This window comes from Gymnogyps californianus, chromosome 17 (assembly GCF_018139145.2).
Source record: "Gymnogyps californianus isolate 813 chromosome 17, ASM1813914v2, whole genome shotgun sequence".
Lineage (NCBI taxonomy): Eukaryota > Metazoa > Chordata > Aves > Accipitriformes > Cathartidae > Gymnogyps > Gymnogyps californianus.
The window spans coordinates 1,506,138-1,529,995 of record NC_059487.1 but is presented as its reverse complement, the minus strand read 5'-3'; the positions used below and the strand labels follow the sequence as shown (position 1 = coordinate 1,529,995).

Here is a 23,858-nt window from a genome sequence, read left to right as displayed (position 1 = left end):
CTTGTCTGGGTGACCTGAGTAGTGGTGTCAGCCCCCAGCTGCTACACCCTCCACACTGCTCCCCCGTCCCTCAAAACACCCCCCCCGAATCGGTGCAGTCACAGCAAGACATGGGGGGCAGCTGTCACACTAAGACAGGCTAGTCCCACGTCCACCCTCCGTCCCTGCAGCCGCCCCTGAGGCTTGGGGTCAGCCTGCACCCAGCGCTGGAGGAGAAGGGCAGTGTGGAGTGGAGGGGAGAGGATGGGAGATGGACTGGTGGGAGAGCGGAGATGCGGCATCTGAGAGGACATGAGCAGGACATGACAAGCTGCGGTCGGTCGGGGGGAATCTCTGTCCTGACCAGACAGTCTGGCAGCACCGATGCTGAGGGAGGGTCCCAATCGGGCCAAGAAAAGTCACTTTAAGGTGTCATCAGCATTCTTGAACATGAGGATGGCATTGTAGATCTTGAGTGCCGGGCCCAGCTTGACGCTCATAATCTTGACGATGTCAGCCTGCGTCAGCAAGAGGAACGCCTCGCCATCGATCATCTGAAGAGGAGAGCAGGGACAAAGGCACTCACCGAAAACCCAGGCTGTGACTTCCTAGGGACAGCCATTACGGGCATGACCTGGGGACGTGCACAGTCACGCTCACCCTCAGTCAGGTGCCACAGGTGATCCCAGGGAGTAGGGCAGGGGCCACCCACAGCACTCCCACGCTGCCCCCGATAAGCCAGAGCTGGGAGTTCGCACACCCAGGAGCAGGGCAGAGAGAAGGAAAGGCCCTGCCAGGGGCCACCCCAGGAGCTCACACTGCAGCCGGCCCGGGCTTCTGCACCAGAGAGCAACAGGCACAGCACACAGCCAGCAGGCAACCTGCTCTGGGCACACACCCGTCCATTCCCTGCTCCAGGTCCCGGCACGCGTGGAGGCTGCCCCCAGCTCAGCTCTGCGTGCCTGAGCACCCTCAAAGCACAGGGGCCATTCACTAACAGGCTGGGACACTTGCTGTACCCAGCGTGCCCAGGATCAGCCTGCCCTGGGTGTACTGCGCATGCCGGAAAGCAGCCCCTCCGTGCATCTGTCCACAGAGGGGTCTAGAAACGATGAACTTGGCTGACAGCAACGCCGCCGAACTGCTGTGCTGGTGAGAGCATGCAGGTGGGGAAGGACGAATGGGTGAGGAATAAGCCGCTTCCCTCAGGAGGTGATGGTGCTATTAAGGCTGCAGCACTCTCGTCCTCCTGCTCCCCCATCCTAGCCTCTTCCGAGGGGCCCTCCCTCACCCACACCGGGAGAACCAGGGCAGCACAGCTCCTTGGGGGTCAGCATCTTCCCTCCCACCACCGCATCCGCACAGGCAGACAGCTGCACGCTCGAATGCAGTGGGGCTGCTGCCCCCAGGGCTGCAGGGTGGGATCCCTGCCAGGTGCTGGATGTGCTCTCAGCGTTCAGGAGCAATCCGCTGCAGGAAGGCCACTGGCCAATTCCGCCCTGCCCTGTTGGCAAACAGCTGTCCTTGGCCACCCGCACTCATCCTCCAGCCCTTCTCACCTCATCCTTGAAGAGCTTGGCTTGGTCCTCGCAACCCGTCAGAGTCTGAACAAAGCTAAAGACCTTGGAATAAACGGAGAAAAATGTCAAGACAGAAGCAATGTTTCTGGCTGGAGATCCCCCATGAGCCCACATCCTCACTTCCACAGAGGCATTTTGCGCCCTGCAAGGTAACGTGGCTGTTAGGGCAAAGGCTGCAGCTGCAGCACCCTCCCATGCCTAGAGATCACCCTTGGACCAGGGCACAGGTGCTCGCCTCCTCCAGCCACCGAGCAGCAAATGCTACGTACAGCAGCTTCATCTCCAACAAGCCATCTCCAGCACAGCGAGACGATTCCCACTGAGGGGCGGGGGCAGGAGAGGGGCACACAGGGGGGTAATGGGGAAATGAGGCAGGGCTGGCTGCTGGGGCTGGTGCCAGAGTTCCAGCTACCCAGGCCTTAAGAGGAGCCATCGCAGATGCCCAAGAAAGCAAATGAAGATGACGATGAAGAATCTGAGGTCAAGATTTCTTTTTCAGAGAAACAGGGAAGTGACTTCTTATCTGCAGAGTCTATGGTTTAATTTTTTAACTTGGCAAAGATGAAACTTATTTCTTTGGAAAACCGTAACACGCTAAATGAAGAGACTGCTGTTTGCCTTCACCTGCCTGCCCTGGGCTAGTGTCACACTGAAGCCAAGTGAGAACCTGGTCGTTCTGCGTGTGCTTCCCAGAAGCTGCCATCAGGGCTCATGTCTGGCAGCTGTCCACACAGTACCCCACCAGCGTGTCCAGTGGATCACCTTCTTGCTAGCCCAGGGAAGCAGCCACTGAAGCACCTCCATGCCTGGTGCACGTACCGTGGTGCTGCACAGCCAGGCAGAGTGTTTCCAGCCACGCCAGTGGGTTAGGAGCCAGCATGCAGTCTTCAAAACCATCTTACCTCATCAATGGTCCACTTGGCCACTGTAGTTGCTGTGATGCCAGCCACCCCCGGCAGGAGTTTGCAGTGCTGCTCCCAGCAGAGCGACAGGGAGCGGTCGGGGTGGGCAGACAGGGCAGACATGAAGAGCGACTGGTGCATATTGTCTGAAGAAATAGCTGGCAATAAAAATGCAAGATGTGATACAAGGTAGAAGGATGAGAACGTCCCATCCCATCCTATCCTACAAGCCTTGGGGAGGGCCCCGTTCAGGGGAGGGCCCAGGGCTGGCAGCAGATGGTCTCATGGGTCCAGGTATGAAGAGCTAGTGGTTGTCCCTTGAATTAACAGGATATCAGTGTATCCAAGTGTTCAGTTTGGTAGGATTGGGGATGGCGGGGGAAGAAGTTTAGAGACAAGCTTGGCTTTGCCTTATTCTCACCACCTTCAATCATTCATTTTCCATACTGAACTAGATTTCAATGTCAAACTTCACACCAGAATGCCATCCCATATCATTCAGTTCATTTCACGTTTTTAACAACAGCTTTTCCCTTGCTCTCTGCTCCAAGGAGTCAAGGATGGCTCCCAAGAAGAGATCCTCTTCATTCACCCCCAGCGCTGGGGTAGGCAGCAGGACAGCCCATGGTAAGACGGATACTGGCTGGAATAAATGTCAGTCATCGTCTTATGTCAGTCATCAGAACTAAATGCCAAGCAAACTGTTCAGCATCAGTTTCTGCGCTGCAGCAATAATTTGGCATTTTACAACCACACTGATATTTTGGGGTACGGCAGCCACAGGATGAAGGCACAGCATCCCTGTCTGAAGAGGACAACGCACCGGGGAAAATGCACTGCCATAGAGAGAGGATCCTAATTCCTTGCCCTAAAGCACTCAAAGATTCACAGACATAAACCAAGAGACACGACAAGGGACCTAGCAGAGCTCTGGTAAGAGGCTTCCTTGTCAGATGGTCAACTTTGGTAGTCAGCCACAAGCTTCTCGCTGGTGCTGACCTGCGTGAGGTCTGAGTGAGCGAGCCAAGGGAGACCTGCCTCCAACAGCCACCACCCCAGCTCCTCGAGCCTTGCCCCTGCAATGACACCGTGGCAGAGGATGGCACTTACTCTGGAAGTCTTCCTGCTGGATCTTCCGGTACTTTGGAGGTCGCCCTCTAAAGAGACAGGAAGACTGATTTCCAACTGGGTTGGGACTGGCCCGAGGGCCCTCCTCCACACCGCACAGAGCAATGCCATGGCAGTGGGAGCAAGGATTACCTCTTGGACCCTGACCCAAAGGGTTGACAGCTAAAGACACAAAACATGGGAAGAAAAACCAAGAGAGGTGCCCAACAGAGCTGGAAGGACAAACGCCAGCTGCCAGCAGCCATGCTCCCCCGTGGTCGAGGAGCCTCTCCGGCTTGGCCATCCCTCCCCAGGATGGCAGTTGCGGCACAGGGGCCCTGCACTGCGGCACGGGGCTCACCGGGCTTGCCCCTACCTCCCGTGGTGCCGAGATTTCTTTCGCTGAGGGAAGCCAATCAGGTTCCTCTTGCGAGTTGAGGCCTCGGTGTCGGACAAGTCCGCCTTAAGCCTGCCCTGGTTCTTCTCTGCCAGCGGGCACCCTGAGAGGCAGTAATGGGCCGTGAATCTCCCAGTCACGTGTCCTGACCCATCGCAACCCGGCGTGGGGCACTTCCTAGAGAAAAGAGGGGAGGCAAGCATTGGACCCGGCTCGGAGCAGCATGGGGGGACAAGCCAGCAGGGCCACCCCTCCACCTCCGAGCATGGGAAGCCATAGCCTTGGCCACAGAAAGCAGAGTAAAGATGTGCTAAACAAATTGACGGGACAAGGGTGCTGGGTGTATGGTCAGGGCACACCCAGTCCCTCCAGGTACAAACACCCGTCCCACCTTCTCTGCTGCCGTCACAGTGACCCTGTGCAAGTCACCACAGTGCTGATCAAGCAGGTCACTGGGGTTCACAGAGTGTCCATCTTCCCTTCCTTGACACCACAGGCATCCAGACTAGACTCCATCACTCAGAGTGAGGAGGAAGCAAGTGTCATGAGTGTGGCCAGCAGAGTAACCCCTGGGAGCCAGATCTGCCTTCCCCATCCTCATGGATGCTCCACCATATTCGCTCCTCTTGACACCAGCCTGCCATGCTGGGGTCAGCACTACACTGTGCCTGGTTTCCCCTGGAAAAGGTCACACAAGCGACTGACTGAGCTGGAGGTGATGCACTGTTCCTTCTTAGGACTTCCCAGCTCATAGCCTCAGAGTGAAAGATATCCATGAGGGGCGGGAGGAACATCATCCTCAAAGCTGGTATCAGTGAACAGCATCTTAGAAGCACTGGCCCCTACGTAGCCCATACGTCCCCACAGGTAGATGGGCACGTAGGGCACCCCCAGGGGCTCTGCGTGCCGTAGGACAGGCGCAGAGTAGGAGCTCACAGGAGTTACACTAGCTGCAGGCTCCGGGCTGCCGTGGGGCCTGGCCTGGGGAGAGCAAGGGCTGCCCCTGAGCAGGGGGCAGAGCCAGGCGTGGGGTGGGTGCAGGGAAGGGCTGGTTGCTGGTGGAGGTGGCGGGTGCGGAGGAGTGGAGGAAGGGCCGGCACGGGCCAACAGGGAAGCTGTGCCCCTCTGAGCCGCGCTGGGGAGCTCACCTGTGGTGAAAGCTGTACTTGGAGCTCTTGGTGTGAGGGATGCTCTTGCAGCCCAGGGTTGGGCAGCCCCCGTGGGCAGAAGAGGCTGGTTCCTTAGGCCCTAGACCAGGAGGAGAAATAGGAGAGAGATTGTCACGGCTGCAGCCCCAGGCAGAGCCAGGGCTCTGGGCTCCCTGCCTGCACCAAACAGGGAGGACTTTTCCAACTGACAACTCCACGGAAAAGCCCTTCCTCCCTGCCCATACTCGGCCAGCACCTGCCCTCCCATTTCTGAGCATGGGCAGGTGGCGGTGACAGTGGGGATCTGGGCCCTGGTGTGAGGGACTGACCCAGGCACAGGACTTACTGAGAGGAGGCTGCAGTGGGTGTCCAGTTTTTGAGCACCAGCCTATGGGGTGGATGTCCGGATGATCCGCATCAATCCAGAAATCATAGACGTGGCTCCAGCCATCAAAATGGATCTGGGGAGACAAGCAGAGAGGTCACCCTTCAAACCTCAGGGCACCTCCCTGCCGAGCTCTGGAGCCCTCCAAGCTGACAGCGAGCAGCAGGGTAGAGCTGAACTGCAGCACAAGGCTCTCCTTCACTCCTGGAGCCAGGGACTGGGACCTGCCAACCTCCACACGGTGTGCTTCCACAGACCTTCCACACACTTTGCCACTGCAACTGGCAGTGAGCTGGGAAGGGCAGGAGCAAGCACAGTGCCTGGACGCAGGCTCAGCACTGAGACTCCAGCACCCACCTTTATCCTGTGATCTTCCACGTCCTCCACACTGGCCACTCGGATGAAGGAAGGAGTCCTCCTGTCCACTGCCTCCAGCTTCATGTTGACCAGGAAGCCGTGGGGTGGGCGCTGGGGCCAGGAAGAATCCAGGTCAGCGGGGAGCAGGGCCTTGCTTCGGGCTCCCGCGCCCCTCGGCAGCTTTCCCAGCAGCGTGCGCTCCTCAAGCCCAGCTCCCAGCCCTGGCCTGTCCGGGTAAGAGCCATCCCAGCTCACAGTGGCAACAGGAGAGAGTGGGGACAGGCCTCCCGGATCTGAGCTGTGTTTTAACAAGATGGGAAAGCTGTGCCCAAGGGAACAAGGTCTCTAAAAGACACATTTTGGGGATCTATATTGCAGCCACACTGGGCTGGACACAGCTGCTGTTGCTGCAGTTGGAGACAACAACTATCAAGCAAGCCTAAACAATTTCCCATCACCCGGCTCCTGTCTAGCCGAGGGGATGGTCATACTTCCCATTTTTCCCAGTTTTGAAATATTTGCCCAGGATAGCCCTGACTTCTGAACCTTGAGTGTAGATCTGAACCCCAGGCCTGTGGCAGGAGCATACTGAACATCACTTGACTTTTCATAAAAGCAAAGACCTGACAATGGAGAAAACCCGAATTCCTGCCAGGCACAGTGGAGCAGATGATGTGGCACTCACCACTTTAAAGGCCCAAGCTGGGACAGCAGATGCTCCGGTTTCCTTTAAGTACTTTTCCCAGGTGAAGTTGTCGGGGTCAGGATAATCTAGAAGGGGGAAGATGCAGAAGGTGAGACACACCTGCAGGAAGACGGCAAATACCCCAGAATGTCCTACTGCCTTGAAGGACCAACCAAGTCTGTGCCAGGCACACGGGAACCTGAGAGACATCAAGAAGTACTACTATTTTCTCATGGACCATGAAATCCAGGGTACAAGGAAGCAGAAACATCTGGGCCTGCATAGACAGCTTGGATCTCCTCGTGTCTCCACTCGGCCTGACACAACCACCATGCTGCACCTGAACACGTGTACAGAGCCTCGGCAGAAGCATGCCACCTCCCTGGCTGTGGCCTTGCTGAAGGAAACTGCCTGGGCCTGCAGACAAGCAAGGGCCATGGGGTTTGCACCCCCAGGCTCCCCATGCCACCCTGGGAAGCCTGTCCCCAAGAGGATATGCCAGTGAAGGCCACGCTCCCAGGCCACTGACTCACCTTGAGGAGGTGTGAGGGGTTTGCCGTGCTCCTGACACCATCCAACTGGGTGGATGTATGGACTGCTGGGGTCACACCTAGAAAACACACCCAAACTGTTATACAGGGCCGAGATACCTGGCTCATCACTGCCTGACAGCGTGGGCTGCGGGGGCCCAGGGCAGGGCACTTGGCGGCACCCCCCAGGCCTGCACCACCAGCAAAAGCCCCTGCAGAAGCTGAGGTCTTCTACAGCAGCCTTGTCCCTGAGTGACCCAGGGAACCACGGGCCCTGGCAAGGCAAGGGCTAGAGCAGGGGGACTCAGCTCAGAGGGGCAGGACACGAACACACCCCGGGTGCAAGCCGGGCCGCAGAGCTGCCCAGGGAACAGCAACCCTTTGCTGTGAGCGGGGAGACAGGCCATGCCTTTCAGAGCTCGGAGCAGTGAGACCTGAGCAATCGGGGGGGCTCATGTCCTGGTCACGGCTCCCAGTAGGTCACAGCACACTCAGCTGCTTCTGCTTCACAGGTCTGCCCTGGGACAGAGCAGGTAGCTGCCTAGCACCAGCGAGTGAGGAGCAGCCGGGGACAGAAACCGCTGCTGCCTCACAGCTCCTTGGGGCGAGAAGTAAGAGAAGGTCAGAGGACTCCAGCCACAAAGGAAACAGAGTTGCTCTGAGGAGGCCGATTGTGCTAACTGGCCATTTTAATTTGCCTTAACCAGCCTCAACTGGGACACCTCCCCGCCCCGGCCACAATCCCCTACCTACAGACGCAGGAGCTCCTTTTAAGATCAGGCCTTCAGTCTCTGCATTGCAGGTGGCCCAGTCTCCCAAGTGGGTTTCAGGGCGAGCCCACAGCATGTGATCATGCCTGTCTTTGCCCCACGTTAACTACAGGACCATGGCAACGTCCCAGGAGGTGACATGGAACAGGTAAAGGTTTGTCCCCCGGCACAGGGGGGTGACCCTCTGCCTCACTGGACCACTCGTGGCCTGTCTGCAGCAGCGTGCTGGGATTGTCCCACGCTTTCCTGAGCACCCCTCACTCTTGCTGAAGCAGTGGCAGGGTGTCTCCCCAGCACTGGCACCCCAGGAGCCTCTGTGCACTTACCAGTAGTCATAAGTATCATCCCAATTGTCAAAGTGCACCAAAAAGCGATTGTCCACCACGTCAGTCACTGTGGCAACACAGATCAGGGAAGGGTTCATGCGGTCCACAGCTTCGAGCTTCATGCCCACCTCGAAGCCCGGGGAAGCCTCGTGCTGGGAGGAGAGAGAGGCAGGTTTCTTTCAGAGCCACAGTCCCGGCGCCCTCCTCACCACTTCCCTTGCCTGCTGCAAGGAGGCACTTGCCCAAACCCTCCCAAAACCAGACCCCCCCTGGCCTCCAGGCAGGCCCAGGACCACTTAGGATCCCAGAAGGGCAGTGCCCTGCTGTCCATGCAAGAAAAGAGGCAGAGGGTAAGTAACTCAGCTTGGTCACACAAAGAAAGAGGAAAAGAAATCTTCAGACCCTCAGGATCTTCTATAAGCAGTAACCTCCAAGAGAAAAACAGCCTCCAGCTTACACTGATTCAGATACTTGTGTGCGGTCATGCTCCTCCAGTGTTAGCAGCAACCAATGCCCTAGGCCTGGCAGGAGGAGCTGGGATAGGGCCCTTCCTCATACCTTGCCTTTATTTCTTGGATCCAAAATCTGTGCAAAACGCTACGTCACACGCTAGTGGGATTGTTGCAGCAATGAACAGGAGGGTTTAGACACAGTAAATAACTTGGAGAGGCTGATTTATCAGTAGATTGAGTTTCCTCTGCATCTGACAAAGAAACCATCAGCATTTTGCACTTGGCAAAATTCCCACCTTCCTTACCCAAGCTGCCATATGAAAAATAAAGGCAGAGACAGAAACAATGAAGACACAAAACAGAGACAAAAGAGTTATACTTATGAAACATTAACTGAGGGGTTTTGGCAAAATAATTCTTGAGAGTAGCGGTTACTTCTCCTCACCAGTACTTTTGCCACATATTTAACTGTCCATGAGACCGACCTGGATGAAACAGTGAATCAGACCAATTCCCATTTTGGGCACACCAAACTAGTGTCCCAGCTACAGATCCTCAGCAGCAAAGCATGCCACATCTCATTAAGCAATGCCAGCAGTACGCTCTCCTGGCCCTTTGCACTGTGGGCTTGAGAAGTGTGGGGTGGACAGAGAAAAGCCCAGCACTGGTGGAGGCATTCTGCTCAGCTGGAGGGGAAGAAGTCACACGTGAACCTGCAGGCTCTGGCAGAAGGAGAAGCTGCTACTCACAGTGTTTCGGACCATGAAGAGGTGCTTAGGAGCTGCCTGAGCCTTCGTTATCTTCAGGTAGTTTGTCCAGCTGAATTCTTCTTCCTTATAACCTACAACCCCTCAGGAAGAGAAACGAGAGCAGCAAGTTCACAGAGAGGAACCAGGAGATCGTGAGGCCAAGCCCGGCCATCCCCGACCAGCCCTCACCCTGCCAGGCATGTCCTGCTGTGCGCGGACAGGGTCTACGGCAGCCCTGGGAAACCCAAAGCCCATGGCTTAGGCCCAATGGCTGATTTTGAAGGGGTGCTCGGAAATATTGGCAGTGGAGTGGAAATCCAGAGCTCAGCTCCTCCCCGGAGAGCATCAGTCCCACCTGCGCTGGGGCACAGCCACTGGCTCCAGCCTAGCACTGGGACAGCCAGGGTGACAGGGCTTTGCCCCAAAATGCGAGTGAGCAGAGATCTTTAGCATGATGGGTGGCTGAAAGGTTGTCCTGTGGAACCCCCCAGCACAGCAGCATCCCCTCCTGGGCCCCATGGAGCCACCCTGTCCCCATCTCCAGCTCTACGTTTCGGGGCCCACTACTCATCCCCCTCCTTCAACAGGACCCACCAACTGAGACTTGCTAACTCCTTACCTTTTGGGGGCTGGAGTTTGTGCCCCGTCTCCTCAAACCAGCCAGCGGGGTGGATGTCGGGGGAGTCAGCATTCAGCCAGAAATCATGGCACTCAGAGTAGCCATCAAAGTGGAGGCGCATCCGGTAACCGCACACCTACCAGCAAGGAAGGCAGGAAAAGGAAAGGACCATGGAAACCTCCTGCTGTCCCTGCTGAGCATCGCATGCGCCTCCCCTCCCGCACACAATCTCAGCATATCACTTAGGGAAGCCAAGAATTAGTCATAGGCCAGTGCCCAAATCGGGAGGCACATGCCAGTCCCAAAAGGTGTCCAGCACGGAACACGGTAAGTGCAAGGCCACCACAAGCCAGCCCTAAGAAGGGAGGTTTAGGCTGGTGCGTGAGATGCCATGGTGGGGCACCTTGCTGGGTCCAGCAAGTGCATGGATTCCCTTTTCTGCACCCGGGGAAGATGCTGGCACAGGGATTTTGGCTAAATGCCACACTGCTTTGGTGAAATCTCTCCAGCAGCAAGAACGGCAGCCGCTGTTGTATGGCTGATATCCCTGGCTGCCTGGGAAGCACTGCGAGGCAAGGCTGGTTCAGCTGCCACATGACTGAGTAGAGAGCCTCACAGACCGAGGGCCTCCACGGACACAAGGAAGAGCAATGGGATGCCTCAATACCCTCCATCTCAAGGGCTGAGACCTGTCTAAGGGGCATCAGCTCAAAGAGAAGAAGCTGTTGCCATCACCACAATCTTTCCCCCCGTGGCCCTGCTGTGTCAGGGTGATGGAGAGACCAACTAGGCTGGGGCATGACAGCTGCTCCACAGCACTGTCTCCTGCCCCGATGAACTGGAAGGAAACTCCTTGTTTGCTCGACTGAGGTGCTGGAGTGCCAGCTCATCTCCGGCAGCGGCATGCAGGCAAGGGCCCAAAGCCCGTCTCCTCCACAGGCCAGCCGGCAGCACCTCCCCTCCCACAGAGCCTCCCGCTGCGCGAGTGCGAGGAGGAACCAAGGAACATGGGAACCGGAGGCGCCTTACCTCAGCCACTGTCAGGATAAAGTACATAGATGGGTGCTGCGGATCGATCCCCTCCAGCTTCATCCCCACTTTAAAGCCATTCTTGTGCTGGGAAGCTACTTGGTACTGGAAACAAAAATTAAACTACAATGTATAAAACGACACAGGTAGTTGGGTCTAAAACCATCCCAAGGAGCAACCATCAGGCAATGGGAGCTGCTGGGACCAGGAGATTGTGGGCCACAGGTTATGTTGTTGTCCAAATTTTAATTCTTTTCCCGTAGAAAAACATGTTCTTCCACCTCCTTGTGGGTTTACGTCTCTTGCTACTGGCAGGGCAGGGCGTCCCTGGGCTAACAGACGCGGCCGGGGAGAGTGGGGCACGGGCCTGGCTCCTCTCGCGCCCTGGCAATCAGGCGCCTGGGAGCCGGGGTGCAGCACAGCAACGTGGCCTCAGGAGAGCCCACACCTGGCTTCGAGGAAGGGCTGGAAAGGCTCCACCACCCTGCCAGAGCCACAGGGGTGTCCTAGGCAAATGTGGGGTGCTTGGGATGGGGGGCAGCACCCTGCTGGGGAGTGGGACTCGGGGCAAATCAAAACTGGAGGCTGACTGGTCACCTCCAGGTGAAGATGGGAGCTTGCTTACCGCTCAGAGTCCCGCAAAATAGGGAAACAAGGAAGAGAGGAGAAGGAGGAGGGGTGGGAAAAAAAAGGGAAAGAAAAGAGAAGATGAAAGAGGGAAAAAGACAGGAAAATCCCAACTCACATCCTGGAAGAGATCTAAAGGGGCAGCGACAGCTTTCTGCTCCTCCAAGTAGGACGCCCAAGACCAGCCTTCTTTCTTCTCCTCACTGGCACCTGAGCGCAGCACAAACGCACACACAAGAGGCGCTGCTGAGGGTCCGCTCCAGCCTCCGTCCCTGCCTGCCTCGGGGCAGCGCGGAGGGCAGGCGAGCGCACGGGTCCCGCTGGGGCCGCATCCTGCTCTCACGCACAGGCCTGCATCCCTGCAAAGCTCAGCACCATCCTACCAGAGCCCCTTCTCCAGCAAACCTGGCCGGCTGTCCAAAGAGGGACAGAGCCAAGAGGCCCCCTCTCACACAGGTCCCCACGACCCAAGAGTCCTCTGTCGCTGTACAGTGCTCCAGTAAGGCACCTAAGGAGCCTGAGGGACAAGCCATGCTGTGCAAAGCATCAGGACACCTCTGCAACCAGTCCTCCTCCAGCCAGTACATCCGAAATGGCCACAGCACTGATGGATTTGGGACAGCCAGGAGGATCCATCCAGAGGTCTGGGAAGCACTCCCAGCTGCAAGGGGCTCCTGGCCAGTCAAACCAGCAGCAGGCTCACCTCCCGCTGCCACTCCAGAGGCACCAGCTCTGCTATCCTCTGCTCTGAAACAACCACCTGAGTGAGCCCTCCTCGGCACACCAGGGCCACCCTGATGCCCTAGAAACGCATTTACCCTTATGGTATTCACGAAAAGAAGAGAGCATCGTCTCTTCATAGGCAGGGAGGTGATCCTTCGTGCCTTCGACCCCTTTGGGAAGGCCATAAAGGCCTTGCCCGAGGCACAGGAGACACAATCCAAGTCTCCTGCTCTCCAGCCACTTTCTCTCCCTGCTTCGTAGTGCCTGAAGGGACTCCAGGAGTGCTGTGCCTATTCCAGCACTGAGTAATTCACAGCTACAAGTCAGCCATGGCTGACAGCCTTGCGTAGGGCAGGCCAGACACACAGGAGAAAAACAGACCAACTCCTTCCTCCCTTGGGCTTAGGGGAAGTGGAGATGGAAAAAATAGGAACTTGCGGAAGAAATTAAAGCTGAGCTTCAGTGAGCAAGGTTACTAACCTAGATGCTTCGCTAATACTTAAGAGTGACAAATACCTTTATTATTCTTTAGGACACAGAAAAATGTGGCAGGCATGTTTGGGGAATCCGTAAGTACAAGCTCTGCACTTCTGGAGAATGACAAATACACCTGGAGATACACCATACATACACCGACTCTGCTGCACTGAAGCATCCAGGTGTGTATTTTGTTTGTTGATGTACTTCTAAAATAAGAGAAAATAAAATGCTGAAATAACAAGGCTCAGCACTGCTTACTTGTATGCAGCAGGGTAGGTTACATGCTCAGGGCTCAGACTGTAGAGAAAAGGACCTGGCAAGCAAGTATGAGATTCCTTTTTAATAGTGGTTAACTCAGTGTAACATCAGGTGTTAATGACATCTGGCCCCTGCTACTGTCCCTACATTTGGCTATGGAGAGGAGTATGAAGCTGGAACAGTTTCATTTTAAAATTACTTTGAGTACGACCTTTCACTATTCAAAGACAAAAGGTTTCCCATAAATGTTTATTTTCAGTGTTTTCCCAGGTTTTCCTTCCCCCTCACCCTCATCGCACTACAAGGAAAAAACAAAACAAGCAAAGACTGTATCCCTCAGCTTGTCTCCTTTCCCTCTGTGGCGACAGCTCTGCGTTTGAGATCTCTTCTGACACGGTCCAGGAATAGATTCCCACGAGATGAGACAACCCCAAACCACCCGGTTTCAGCGGCACCAGACCTACAGGAGCAGCTCCCAAGCTTGTGAGCTCCTGATCACGTGAGGAAAGTTCCCCATAACACCATCCAAAGGGGGGGCAAAGCCAGACGTGGCGCAGAGTCACGTTATTGCTCAGGATAGCACCTCTCAAAGCAAACATGGTATCCACGAGCAAGTAATAAATTCAGCTCCCAAGGGGAGGGACCAGAAAGCACTGTACAGAACGGCCCAGTGCCTGAAGAAGACACAGCCATACCTGTAAGGGTGCACCCTTCCCATGGAGAGAAAGAGAGGAAAGGAGAGAAATGGAAAGAGACAGAGAGAGCAGGATCAAGCAAGCAGAGGAGCTTACAAGCCTTCAGGAACATGTACCAGCGCGTTGCACTGGGTGTTTGACTCTGCTGGAGCACCAGAATGCTGGCCCAGCCCCACAGCACCGCAGCAGGACCCCACGGCTGTGGCAGGAGCGCTCACCCCACCGCCCACCCGGCCCTCCATACCGTGCTGGCTCCCGTTCCACGCATCAGCCTCTGGATTGCTGATGGCAGAGTCTCCCGCAGAGTTTTTCCTCTCTTCCTGCTTTTCCTCCTAGACATGACAGCAGACAAAACAGAAACCCATGGTGTTGGAGGTCTGCACAGAGGTTTATGCTGCGTGTTGTACCCTCACATCATGCCTCTGCAATGTCCATGATTTGACTGATGCTTGGCCCAGAAATGGGCAGCCGAGAGAATCTGATGATGGGAGCCTGAGGGGAATTTTGGTGCTGAGTGGTAGTGATCACACCTGGAGTGTATCTGCTACAGTCAGGGCTGGCAAGCAGAGCTTCCTTGGCTTGTCAAAGTCACTCACCCTTCCCCAGGACGCACATCACGCAGATAGACACTCTCTTACTTCAACACTTACTTTGGTGGCCCAGACTCAAGAGAGGAGTTGAGAGCGCTCAATACCTACAGCCCAATCAGGACGTGTCTAGCGCTGCCCATTCCGAGGTGCTCAGCATGCCAAACAGCCAGCCAAGTGTCTAGAGGCCCTGATGCTCCACACATTCAAGTCTTTTTGGCATTAACAGCCAACAGGTTACCCCTTCGACATACGGCTGACATAGCACTGAAAAGCACTGATGAGAACTGCGCACGCCCGCAGTGCATACAGGGGTGGCCCATAGCCCACCCCTGACATTGGCACGTGCACACACATGCCCTCCCTGCCCTCTTCCTACCATTTGCTCAGATTCATATTCTTCCTCCGAAGGGCTCTGGTAGTCCTTCCTCTTTCGTTTCTTCACCGGCTTGAGGATTTCGGTGGCATTGGTGCTGCTGGCAGAGTTTTCCACAATGACGGACCTGCAGGGAGGAAGGGAGAGTAAACCACTGCGGCATGGTACATGGCAATGGCTGGGGTGTTGGTAAGGGAGTGGCTGCTGGAGAATCACTGTCACCCCATTTCTTACTCACACATGCTCCCATCCCTCCTGACTAATGTATGCGCTCCTCTTAGCACACAAGTTGGCAAGAGGTTAGAACCAAGGTACAGACCAGAATCACCCTCACACGCTTGGGTGTCAGAAACCTGAACCTAGGGATGGATCAAAAGCGACCTTGTTTCGTAGCAGGGCTCTAAGCTGCATCAGAGCTGCACAGAGATGCTGGGAAACGAGTCCCAGGAGTCACACATTAGTAAACAGAGGGGCTGGAAATGCCCTTGTGACCCACGCCTCCCACTGCTGCTCAGCCTGCAAGCACTCACTGCAGCAACCTCCTGCTGCAGCCCTGCTCCAGCAGACACGTGTTTATGAGGCCACAAATTGGGCAGGAGAAAATCTGGCTCCTGTGCTTCCTGCCGTCCCCTGGGGCAAGTCTTCATCCCCCCCCACCGCAGCCAGGGCACTCTGCCTACAGGAAAGAGCGAAATAAGTGGGGTCCCCAGCACCTGCTGAAGACAGATGCACTTGCATCCCTTGGTGGAGCATGTGGACGAGGGGAGGGAGGGCAGACAGACGGATGGATACAGCTCTGCATGGAGCAGACTCCCCTTCCTTTACCTTTCTTTGAACTGCTGGTGACAGTGCTCGCTGCAGAAGCCCCTGCCTTCCCGGGCTCCGTCTGAGACGTGTCTCCGGCCACAAGTATCACAGTGGCACATGCCTTCTGCTGTTGGCAGCTTGGTCTGCTCCGGCACATCTGAGTCAGAGAGAAGAGGAGCAGTGAGGCACAAGGTGCAGCAAAGGAAGGAGAGCAGGAAGCAGGAGACATTTGCCTCGCTCAGGGCCTCTGCCAGACAGTGCCCACTGGATGACGTACCCACCCCACCACAAGTGCCACCGTGGTGCCCTTACCCTGAGCCACAGTAGGATTGTCCCTGCTGGTGGGTGCCACCTCCGAGTCCCCATCTTTCTCTGTGTGACCCTCCTTTATAGCTTCCACTGGAGGCATCTTATCAGCACTCACCACCTTCAGCGTCCCGTATTCATTTATTCGAAACTATGTCATTGAACCAAAAAACAAGGAAAAACAGTTAACAAGGAGGACAGAAATGTAACTTGATAGCTAGTGGGTACATGTGAGCTCTGAGAATGAGAGGGACGTGGTTCGGTCATTAGTGTGTCCAACAAGAGGACAGCTCTTCCGATGACAGAGGCGAGCACAGCACCAAAGTCACCTGCCACTGAGCCTGCCAGGGCAAGCACGCTGCCTGCACTTGGGTGAGACCAGCACCAGCTGGCAGCACGAGGGGCAAGGTGGTGGCTGGAGGATGCGGTGCCCTGAGGCTGAGTAGCAGCTGAGAAATCGGTGCGTTTTGTGCAAGCTATTTCATGTCCCGAGGGGTACACCTAAAGGCACCTGCCATCTGATGAGCGCAAGGCCACTGTTTCCAGGGTGAGTGCAGGAGTTTGGTGAGAGCCAACTCCGCAGCACAGCTTGGAAAGGAAAGATGCCCTGCACAGCACATAGCATCCCTCTGCCTCCCTGTGCAGGGCAGACCTGCTGCAGCCCCCCAGGCACCATGTGTGTGCTCTCTCTGCTAAGCTCACAAGATGGGAGTGGCATAGGGATGGGGCACAAGAAGAACCTCGCAGAGCCGGAACAGCCAAGGGATGCTTCAGTTGGGGTGTGGGTACTGCCAGGGGCCATGTCACTCACATCCTGGTGGTCCCTGCCTGGCACAGGCTGGGGACTGCCACTTACAAGGGCGAGCAGCTGTGGGGAATGCTGGGGGGGACAAACACAGTGGCCCAGGGCTACACTTACCCGCAGGTTACTCCCAGGCAAAGTAGCCACTCCATCTTTCCACTCCAGCACACGGACTGTGCTGCAGGTCTGCACCCCGCTGATCTGAGGAATGACAGTAGCTGTGATGGGCTCACTCCCTGCTCCCCTCTCTGGCCTCTCGGCCCCTGTGCTTCTCTGTGGTTCCCGGGGGAATCGCTGAATTTCTAAGGTGCTCGTGGGAAGGTTGATGGTAGTGGCATTTGCTTGAGAAGGGAAGAAAGGAAACAAACAACCAGAGGCATACACAGAACACTTAACTGTTGCAAACAAGGCTCAAAGGCAGCACAAAATGACAGAGAGGACATAGCCTCCTAGCCGAGGGCTCAGTGCTGTGGGCTAAAGCACCCACAAGCAGGCAGCGTGACCCAACAAGATCTGCAGCCAGCAATGGCTTGTGCTGGGGGGTGGCACCAACACTGTCCACATTCAAGGGTTCCTACTTCAGCCTAACCTCAGACTGCTCCCATGACCAGGATGCCCTGATGTGGCAGGAGTGTGCTGGCAAGCTCCTGGACTGCATCTTCCAGTTTAGTTTCATTTCAAAGGAACACACTGTGCAGCCCAGGGCCTCTCCGCAGTGGGAACTGAGGCACCGAGAGCAGGAAAAATTGGGAGATTTGCTTCTAAAGAACACCCCTGATCTCACCTAACACACATCCATGCTTTGCTCACACACCTCCTGAAAGACACTGGTCAGCTGGGCTGAAAATTGTTGTCCCAATTTTCAAGAAGGGTAAGAAGGACGAACCTGGTAATTACAGGCCTGTCAGTCTCACTTCAGTGCCTGGTAAAATTATGGAGAAGGTTATTCTGGGAGTTATTGAAAATACTTGAGAGACAATGCAGTCATTGGTCATAGCCAACACAGGTTCACGCAGGGAAAGTCCTGCTTAACTAACTTAATTTCCTGTTATGAAAACGTCACCTATCGAGTTGACCATGGGAAGCCAGTAGATGTGGGTTTTTTGGATTTTAGCAAAGCTTTTGATACTGTCTCTCACAGTATCCTTCTGGACAAAATGTCCAGCACACAGCTAGACAAGTCCATAATACATTGGGTGAACAACTGGCTGACGGGTCAGGCTCAAAGACTTACAGTAAATGGGGTCACATCAGGCTGGCAGCCAGTCACCAGTGGGGTTCCACAAGGCCATTTTTAGGGCCAGTGCTCTTTAATCTTTTTATAAATGATCTGGATGCAGGAGTCAAATGTACATTAAGTAAGTTTGCCGATGACACTAAATTAGGAGGAGCTGTGGACTCCCTCAAGGGTACAGAGGCCTTACAGAGAGATCTCGATAGACTAGAGAGCTGGGCAATCACCAACTGTACGAAATTTAACAAGAGCAAGTGTCAGATTCTGCACCTAGGACGGGGTAATCCTCATTATACGTACAAATTGGGGGATGAGAGGCTGGAGAGCAGCCCCGCGGAAAGAGATCTGGGGGTCTGGGTTGATGGCAAGTTGAACAGGAGTCACAGTGTGCCCTGGCAGCCCAAAGGGCCAGCCCTGTCCTGGGCTGCATCAAGCACAGCATCGCTAGCCGGTCGAGGGAGGTGGTTGTCCCACTCTACACCGCACCGGTGCGGCCCCACCTCGAGTACTGTGTGCAGGTTTGGGCGCCTCAATACACGAAGGACATCAAACTACTGGAGTGTGTCCAGAGGAGGGCGACCAAGATGGTGAAAGGTCTCGAGGGCAAGACTTACGAGGAGCGGCTGAGGTCACTTGGCTTGTTCAGCTTGGAGAAGAGAAGGCTGAGGGGTGCCCCCATCGCAGTCTGCACCTTCCTCAAGGGGGGCAGCGGAGGGGGAGCTGCTGATCTCCTCTCTCTGGTGACCAGCGATAGGACACGAGGAAATGGAATGAAGCTGCGTCAGGGGAAGTTCAGATTGGACATTAGGAATAGGTTCTTCGCTGGGAGGGTGGTCGGTCCCTGGAACAGGCTCCCCAGGGAAGTGGTCACGGCACCAAGCCTGTCAGAGTTCAAGGAGCGTCTGGACGACGCTCTTAGTCATATGGTTTAGCTTTAGGTCTTAGTCATACGGTTTAGTTTTAGGTAGTCCTGCAAGGAGCAGGGAGTTGGACTCGATGATCCTTATGGGTCCCTTCCAACTTGAGATATTCTGTGATTCTATGATAATGCAGCAACCCAGGAGCCCACATGCCCTGCAGAGCAGGCACCCAGCACACTGTGCTGCACTGGCACGGGGCCCCAGACATCAGGGCTTTGGTTTAAAACTCAAGAGGTTTTGATCAGCCACAAATCATCCAAGTGATGTGGGATAGCCACAGAGAACCTCTAAGATGGCAACAGCAGCATGGCTTTTCCTCCCAAGGTTTGGGAGGAGCACAGATATACAAGGAGTGTGAGGTATCAATGTGGGAGGAGAAAGCTGGGGAGGCACCAGTTAGAGAGGACAGTTCTGCATACCTGGTATGATGAAGGCAGTCGTTGGCAGGTGGGTGCTCTGCACAGTGCTCTCGGTGGTGACCACATGGACGCTGACCTCCCCAGCAGCATTTCCTTTTGTGCTTCTCACAACTTCCATCTCTGCTCTGCTGTCCATCACCTTGCCTGGGCACAGAGCAAGACACTGGAAGACAGCAAGAAAGAAATCAAGTTGGGTACAAGTACAAACACGACAAAGGAGTGAGAAAGAGACTGTGGAGGATGGTCCCTCCCTTTCCGCCATCTCCCAGCAGAAACCCCTGTAAGATGTATTAAAGGCCCATTGAACCCAACAGAGAACAACATGGAGGTCACAGCTGGTATCAACATGACCTAGTAAAGGCCCTGTTGCGAGATCCCAGCTCAGAGCCTGCAAACACCGAGGGTTTTTTCTTACCTGGCACCACCATAAGATGGCACAAGCACAGCAGGTCCACCACAAGCTATGGCTGCTCCTGGCTCCCACTGGGGCCTACACCACTCTGACACAGACTGTGACTGAGGGTTGGCAAATCCTACCCTGGAGAAGACGGAGGTCCCTGAAGTTCCCCTTCCAGTTCTCCCGTTGGGCAGTCACCCTTGATCTTCTAACTGGCTGTAAGAGAGAATTTCACAAGTGACAGGAGTTAACCAGGGGGTGGGGGGGCAGAACATGAAGTCCACTGCATGCAGCTGAGTTTCTCACACGACTGGTGATGTTCAACCCCTTTAGCCATGAATTTCAAGGAGTAGGCAAGGTGTCAGGGCCCTGAGGGCACTACTGGGCCTTACTGGCCCTGACCAGCCTCCCCTGGGATCCCCACCCATGGGCCCAGGGGCTCCACGTCAGCCCACCCTCAGCCTGTCTATGCCGTGCTGCAGCAGCGGGACCTGACCTGTCGGCTGGCATCCTGGCTTGATCTCAGGCCTTGCCTGGTGACCTGAGCTCCTAGCTGGACCTGGCCACGGTGGCCCTGCCAGCTGCCTCCCTCGGTTCCCTGTCCCTGGGGCAGCAGTTGGCCCCTGCTGTGCCCCAGCAGGCAGGATGGTGCCTACACCAGGATGTCCCCAGACCAGGGCCTGCCTGCAAGCCGGAGGGAAGAACAGCTTTGCCTCCTGGTGCCCAGGGCGCCTCGGCGATGGAGGGCTCTCAGTGCTGTTCCCGCCCTAGTGAAAAACGCAATGGACACACAGAGCTAAGCAGAAAACCAGGAGTATCATCAGATGCGCTCAGGGAAGGCGGATCTCTCCACGCCTACTGAAAATAATGGTCCAAGTGTCCCAGAGACTGCTGGAGTCTGAGGACACTGGGCTGGGGAAGGATTTTGGACCTGCCCTGTTTCCCACACCCTCTTCAAAGCACTTGCTGCCGGGATGGATGCAGGGCTGCTATGGAGCTAAATAGGGGACCATGCTCATGTCTTGGTTGCTTTTGAGGCAACCTGAATTTGAAAGAGAAGACAGCCATGTGGAAAACAGGATGATCACTTCAGTGAAGCACGGTTAAATAAGAATTTGGCTACAAAGGGCAAAGTCTGGAATTTTAAAATGTGAGACACTAAGACAAAGGTGTTACAACCAGAGGGTAAAGAGTGGGATGGTGTGCTCACGTTAGGGGAAGATCTACTTCTTCCTCTCTCTTACAGTGCTGTCAGGTTTGTGATCAGAAATACCTGACGTTCAACTGACAGATGGTACGGACCTCTAAGGCCCTCCAGGTGCAACATCAGAAAAGCACTGTTAAGTGTCAGGAGAACTGAAGGAACTGAGTAACTCAGCTGGACACCGGACTCCAACTGAAAGCCAAAATGAATTTGGCAGCCAGCCTGTCTTGGTGCTTCCTAATACCCGCTAGGAACCTATTTGCTTTCTTAGGCACTTAAATCTGATATCTATCCTTGATTCATCACTTGGGTCAAATGTTTCAAGGACAATTCCTCATTTCGTGTGAGCAGTTGCCTTTTTTTTTATTTAAACAGAAGTTATGACTGAAAATGCGTAGAAAGGAAGAGAAATATCTAGATCCAGTGCCCAAGCCGGTAATACTCAAATTCATCTCTGTACAGCAGTCTATGATGTGAACACAATAGCAAATAATTGCACAGGAAATAACCAGCAGTAATTATCACGTGTCAAACACTCTCCAAATCCTTGCGGTGCTGCCTACCAATGCTGTCGAGGCTGCTTCTCCTGTGCCTTATGAGTTCAGGGTGAACAGAATGAATTTGGATTATAGACTGCTGCGCTATTCCTTAAACTGGAAGAACTAAATAACTGAGATTTAGGACTTAATCTCCAGAGAATCCCTCCTCCAACAACCTTCTGGGAAAGGCCTCACTGCAGCAAAGGGCATGTCCCCCCACCGCACCACTGCTGTGCAGCCCAGCTCAGAGGGTCAGGAGCCCTCCAAGGAGCTTGAAGGAGGCAGATGAGCCCATGCAGCCCACGGCCCTGCCCTACAACAAACTGTTACTCCTGTTCCTCTTATCTGCCCCTCAGCAGCAGTGACCGCGCTTCCGCCAGCGCCTCTGGCCAGAGCAACCTCTTTCTTGTTGGCGGAAACCTTTCCCTAACACCTTGCCCCAACTCGTGCCCTTCGAGCACATGTGGAGCGCAAATTCTGCAAACAACTCCCCCAGCACGTGTCCTGCTCCATCCCGCAGGGGAGCAAAGACTCTGAGGTCCTGGACACCACAAAACCTTATGCTTAGAGACGTCTCAAGTCACATTTCTCTCCTTATCCATGGGGGGAGACAGGCCCAAAGCTATTCCAAGGCCACACATGGGCAGCAAGAACATTGTTGGTGTGAACTTGTAAGCACATAGTTGCCACAGCTGAAACCCAGCGACTCCCAGGGCTCTCCCACTGCTTGTCAAGAGCTTCCATGAGCCAACACTGCTCACATCAACCATAGCACACATTGTTAAACTTTCATCTCAGGATTTCTGAGATAACCCCCACACAAACAGTCCCAAGCCCCAGGGCACTGCTCTGGACCACTGCCCCGCAATGCTCTGGAGCGTTGCTGGTGGGACGGGTGTGGGCATGTCACAACACCCAGGCTGCAGAGCTCCATCCCCAACCCAGGACTGGAGACATTGTTTGCAGCTCACAGTTTTCAAAACCCTGGCAGAAAAACCCCTGGAAGCCCAACCTGCTGTGAAATACCTCAGGTCAGGAGCAGCGTATGAGGAAAAGGGGAGAAGAGAACAAGCATCTCTATAAAGGAGCACAGCCACAGCTATGATCTGCCCTAGCATCACTGTCACAGCAGGAAAAAGGCACTGGCACACATCCCTTTGGATAACCCTGCTCCCTGAGAGCAGGACGTCTGACAGATGTCAGGGAGAGGATGCCCGTGGCCAAGACAAGTCTGGTTGCTTCAGCGCATGAAGCCAGAGCCTGGGCAAGAACCACCACCCCAGAGATCACTTTCAGGGGTCTCCTGCAAGCCCTGGTATGAGCCATTAAGGATCACAGGATAATTCAGGCTGGAAGAACCTCAGAAGGTCTCTAGTACAACCTCATGCTTACAGCAGTGTCAGCTATGGGATCAGATCAGGTTGCTCAGGGCTTTATCCAGTCTGGTCTTGAAAACCTCCCAGGATGAAAACCATACTTCCTGCAAATTAGCACAACAATTAGCAAAACAAACTAACACGTTCCCTTTCTGGTGACTGCTCTAGACAATGAACAAAAGGTTTATTTATTTTCTAAATTTTTTTATTTAGTTGGGATCTTAAAAAGCTTTTGGCCTACACGTGCCCCAGTGACGTCTGATAAAACTCTGCCCGCCCCGACAGGACCAGAATTAGGCCAACACTTAGCAGCTTTCAAAAATCCCACCATCCAGATTTTAAAATAGCACGTAATTGTAGAGGTGAAAGCTATTTTGGACTTATCAGTGAGGCCCCAAGTTCTCCATTTTTCTTGGTACTGAGTGTAACTCCGTGTGTCTTACAGAGGGTGTAGGTCAGCCCCACTCCCCAACAAGCCTGCCATTCAGGCTTTCCTTTAGGTCCACAGGGACCTAAAACTCTGCACACCCACTCCTCCCTTCTGCCTTCTGCTGAGGGACAGCCAAGGACCTCGGGCTCCCACTCTGGAGAAGCCAGAAAGGAGAAAAGCCACCCTAGGAAACCCTGGCCACATAAACACGCTGACCTGTGGTCCCTCCAGAGACCACCACAACATGCTGGCTGGAAGGAGGAATTTTTCAAGACAACTTTCATCCAGAAGCGCTCTCTTTCTTGGCCTGCTTTGCTCCAGTAAAGCAGTTCTTGCAATCACGTTTGCCATGTATGACTACATACATGCATATGGCCATCTGTCTGCAGTCAGACCCCGCCAGCCTATTTCAACCAGTTTTGACAGCAAGATTAGATGTCTCTGTAACAGTGGTCTCTATCAGAGTAAAACCTTCAAGTTTGGGAAACCAAGCACCTGCACAGAGAACAGGGTCTCTGCATTGCCCCTCACCTCGCAGGGGAGGGCGTCAGCACCGAGCGCGGGCTGAACTTCCTGAGCACCAGAGAGCGGCTGGGGACAGCTGATCTGTGCACACATATTCACACGTGCAGAGGAAACTGGCTTCAAAACACATGTTTTAAG

The 23,858-nt window shown here is 54.8% G+C and overlaps 1 protein-coding gene across 1 annotated transcript; it reads right to left on the bottom strand.

Moving 5' to 3' along the window:
- Positions 1–357: 357 nt before the first annotated feature.
- Positions 358–19,715, bottom strand: L3MBTL1 (L3MBTL histone methyl-lysine binding protein 1). Its single transcript, XM_050907149.1, has 22 exons — positions 19,665–19,715; positions 19,250–19,412; positions 16,794–17,017; positions 15,881–16,025; positions 15,587–15,725; positions 14,765–14,888; positions 14,043–14,130; positions 11,761–11,852; positions 11,016–11,120; positions 9,987–10,122; positions 9,368–9,468; positions 8,167–8,318; positions 7,074–7,150; positions 6,541–6,626; positions 5,856–5,966; positions 5,460–5,574; positions 5,114–5,213; positions 3,945–4,142; positions 3,572–3,618; positions 2,462–2,619; positions 1,539–1,601; positions 358–533 (listed from the first exon to the last, which is right to left on the bottom strand). The coding sequence occupies exons 2-22, from the start codon at positions 19,383–19,385 to the stop codon at positions 399–401; spliced, it is 2,532 nt and encodes an 843-aa protein (XP_050763106.1). The 5' UTR covers positions 19,386–19,412; positions 19,665–19,715; the 3' UTR covers positions 358–398.
- Positions 19,716–23,858: the final 4,143 nt, after the last annotated feature.

Excerpts from the sequence above, each read along its gene's own strand:
- L3MBTL1 (XM_050907149.1), bottom strand. The coding sequence starts at position 19,385 with ATGGACAGCAGAGCAGAGATGGAAGTTGTGAGAAGCACAAAAGGAAAT. Across the intron at positions 14,131-14,764 it reads AATATGAATCTGAGCAAATG|GAGGAAAAGCAGGAAGAGAG; the intron begins GTAGGAAGAGGG and ends TGTCATGTCTAG. Across the intron at positions 10,123-11,015 it reads TTATCCTGACAGTGGCTGAG|GTGTGCGGTTACCGGATGCG; the intron begins GTAAGGCGCCTC and ends CCTTGCTGGTAG.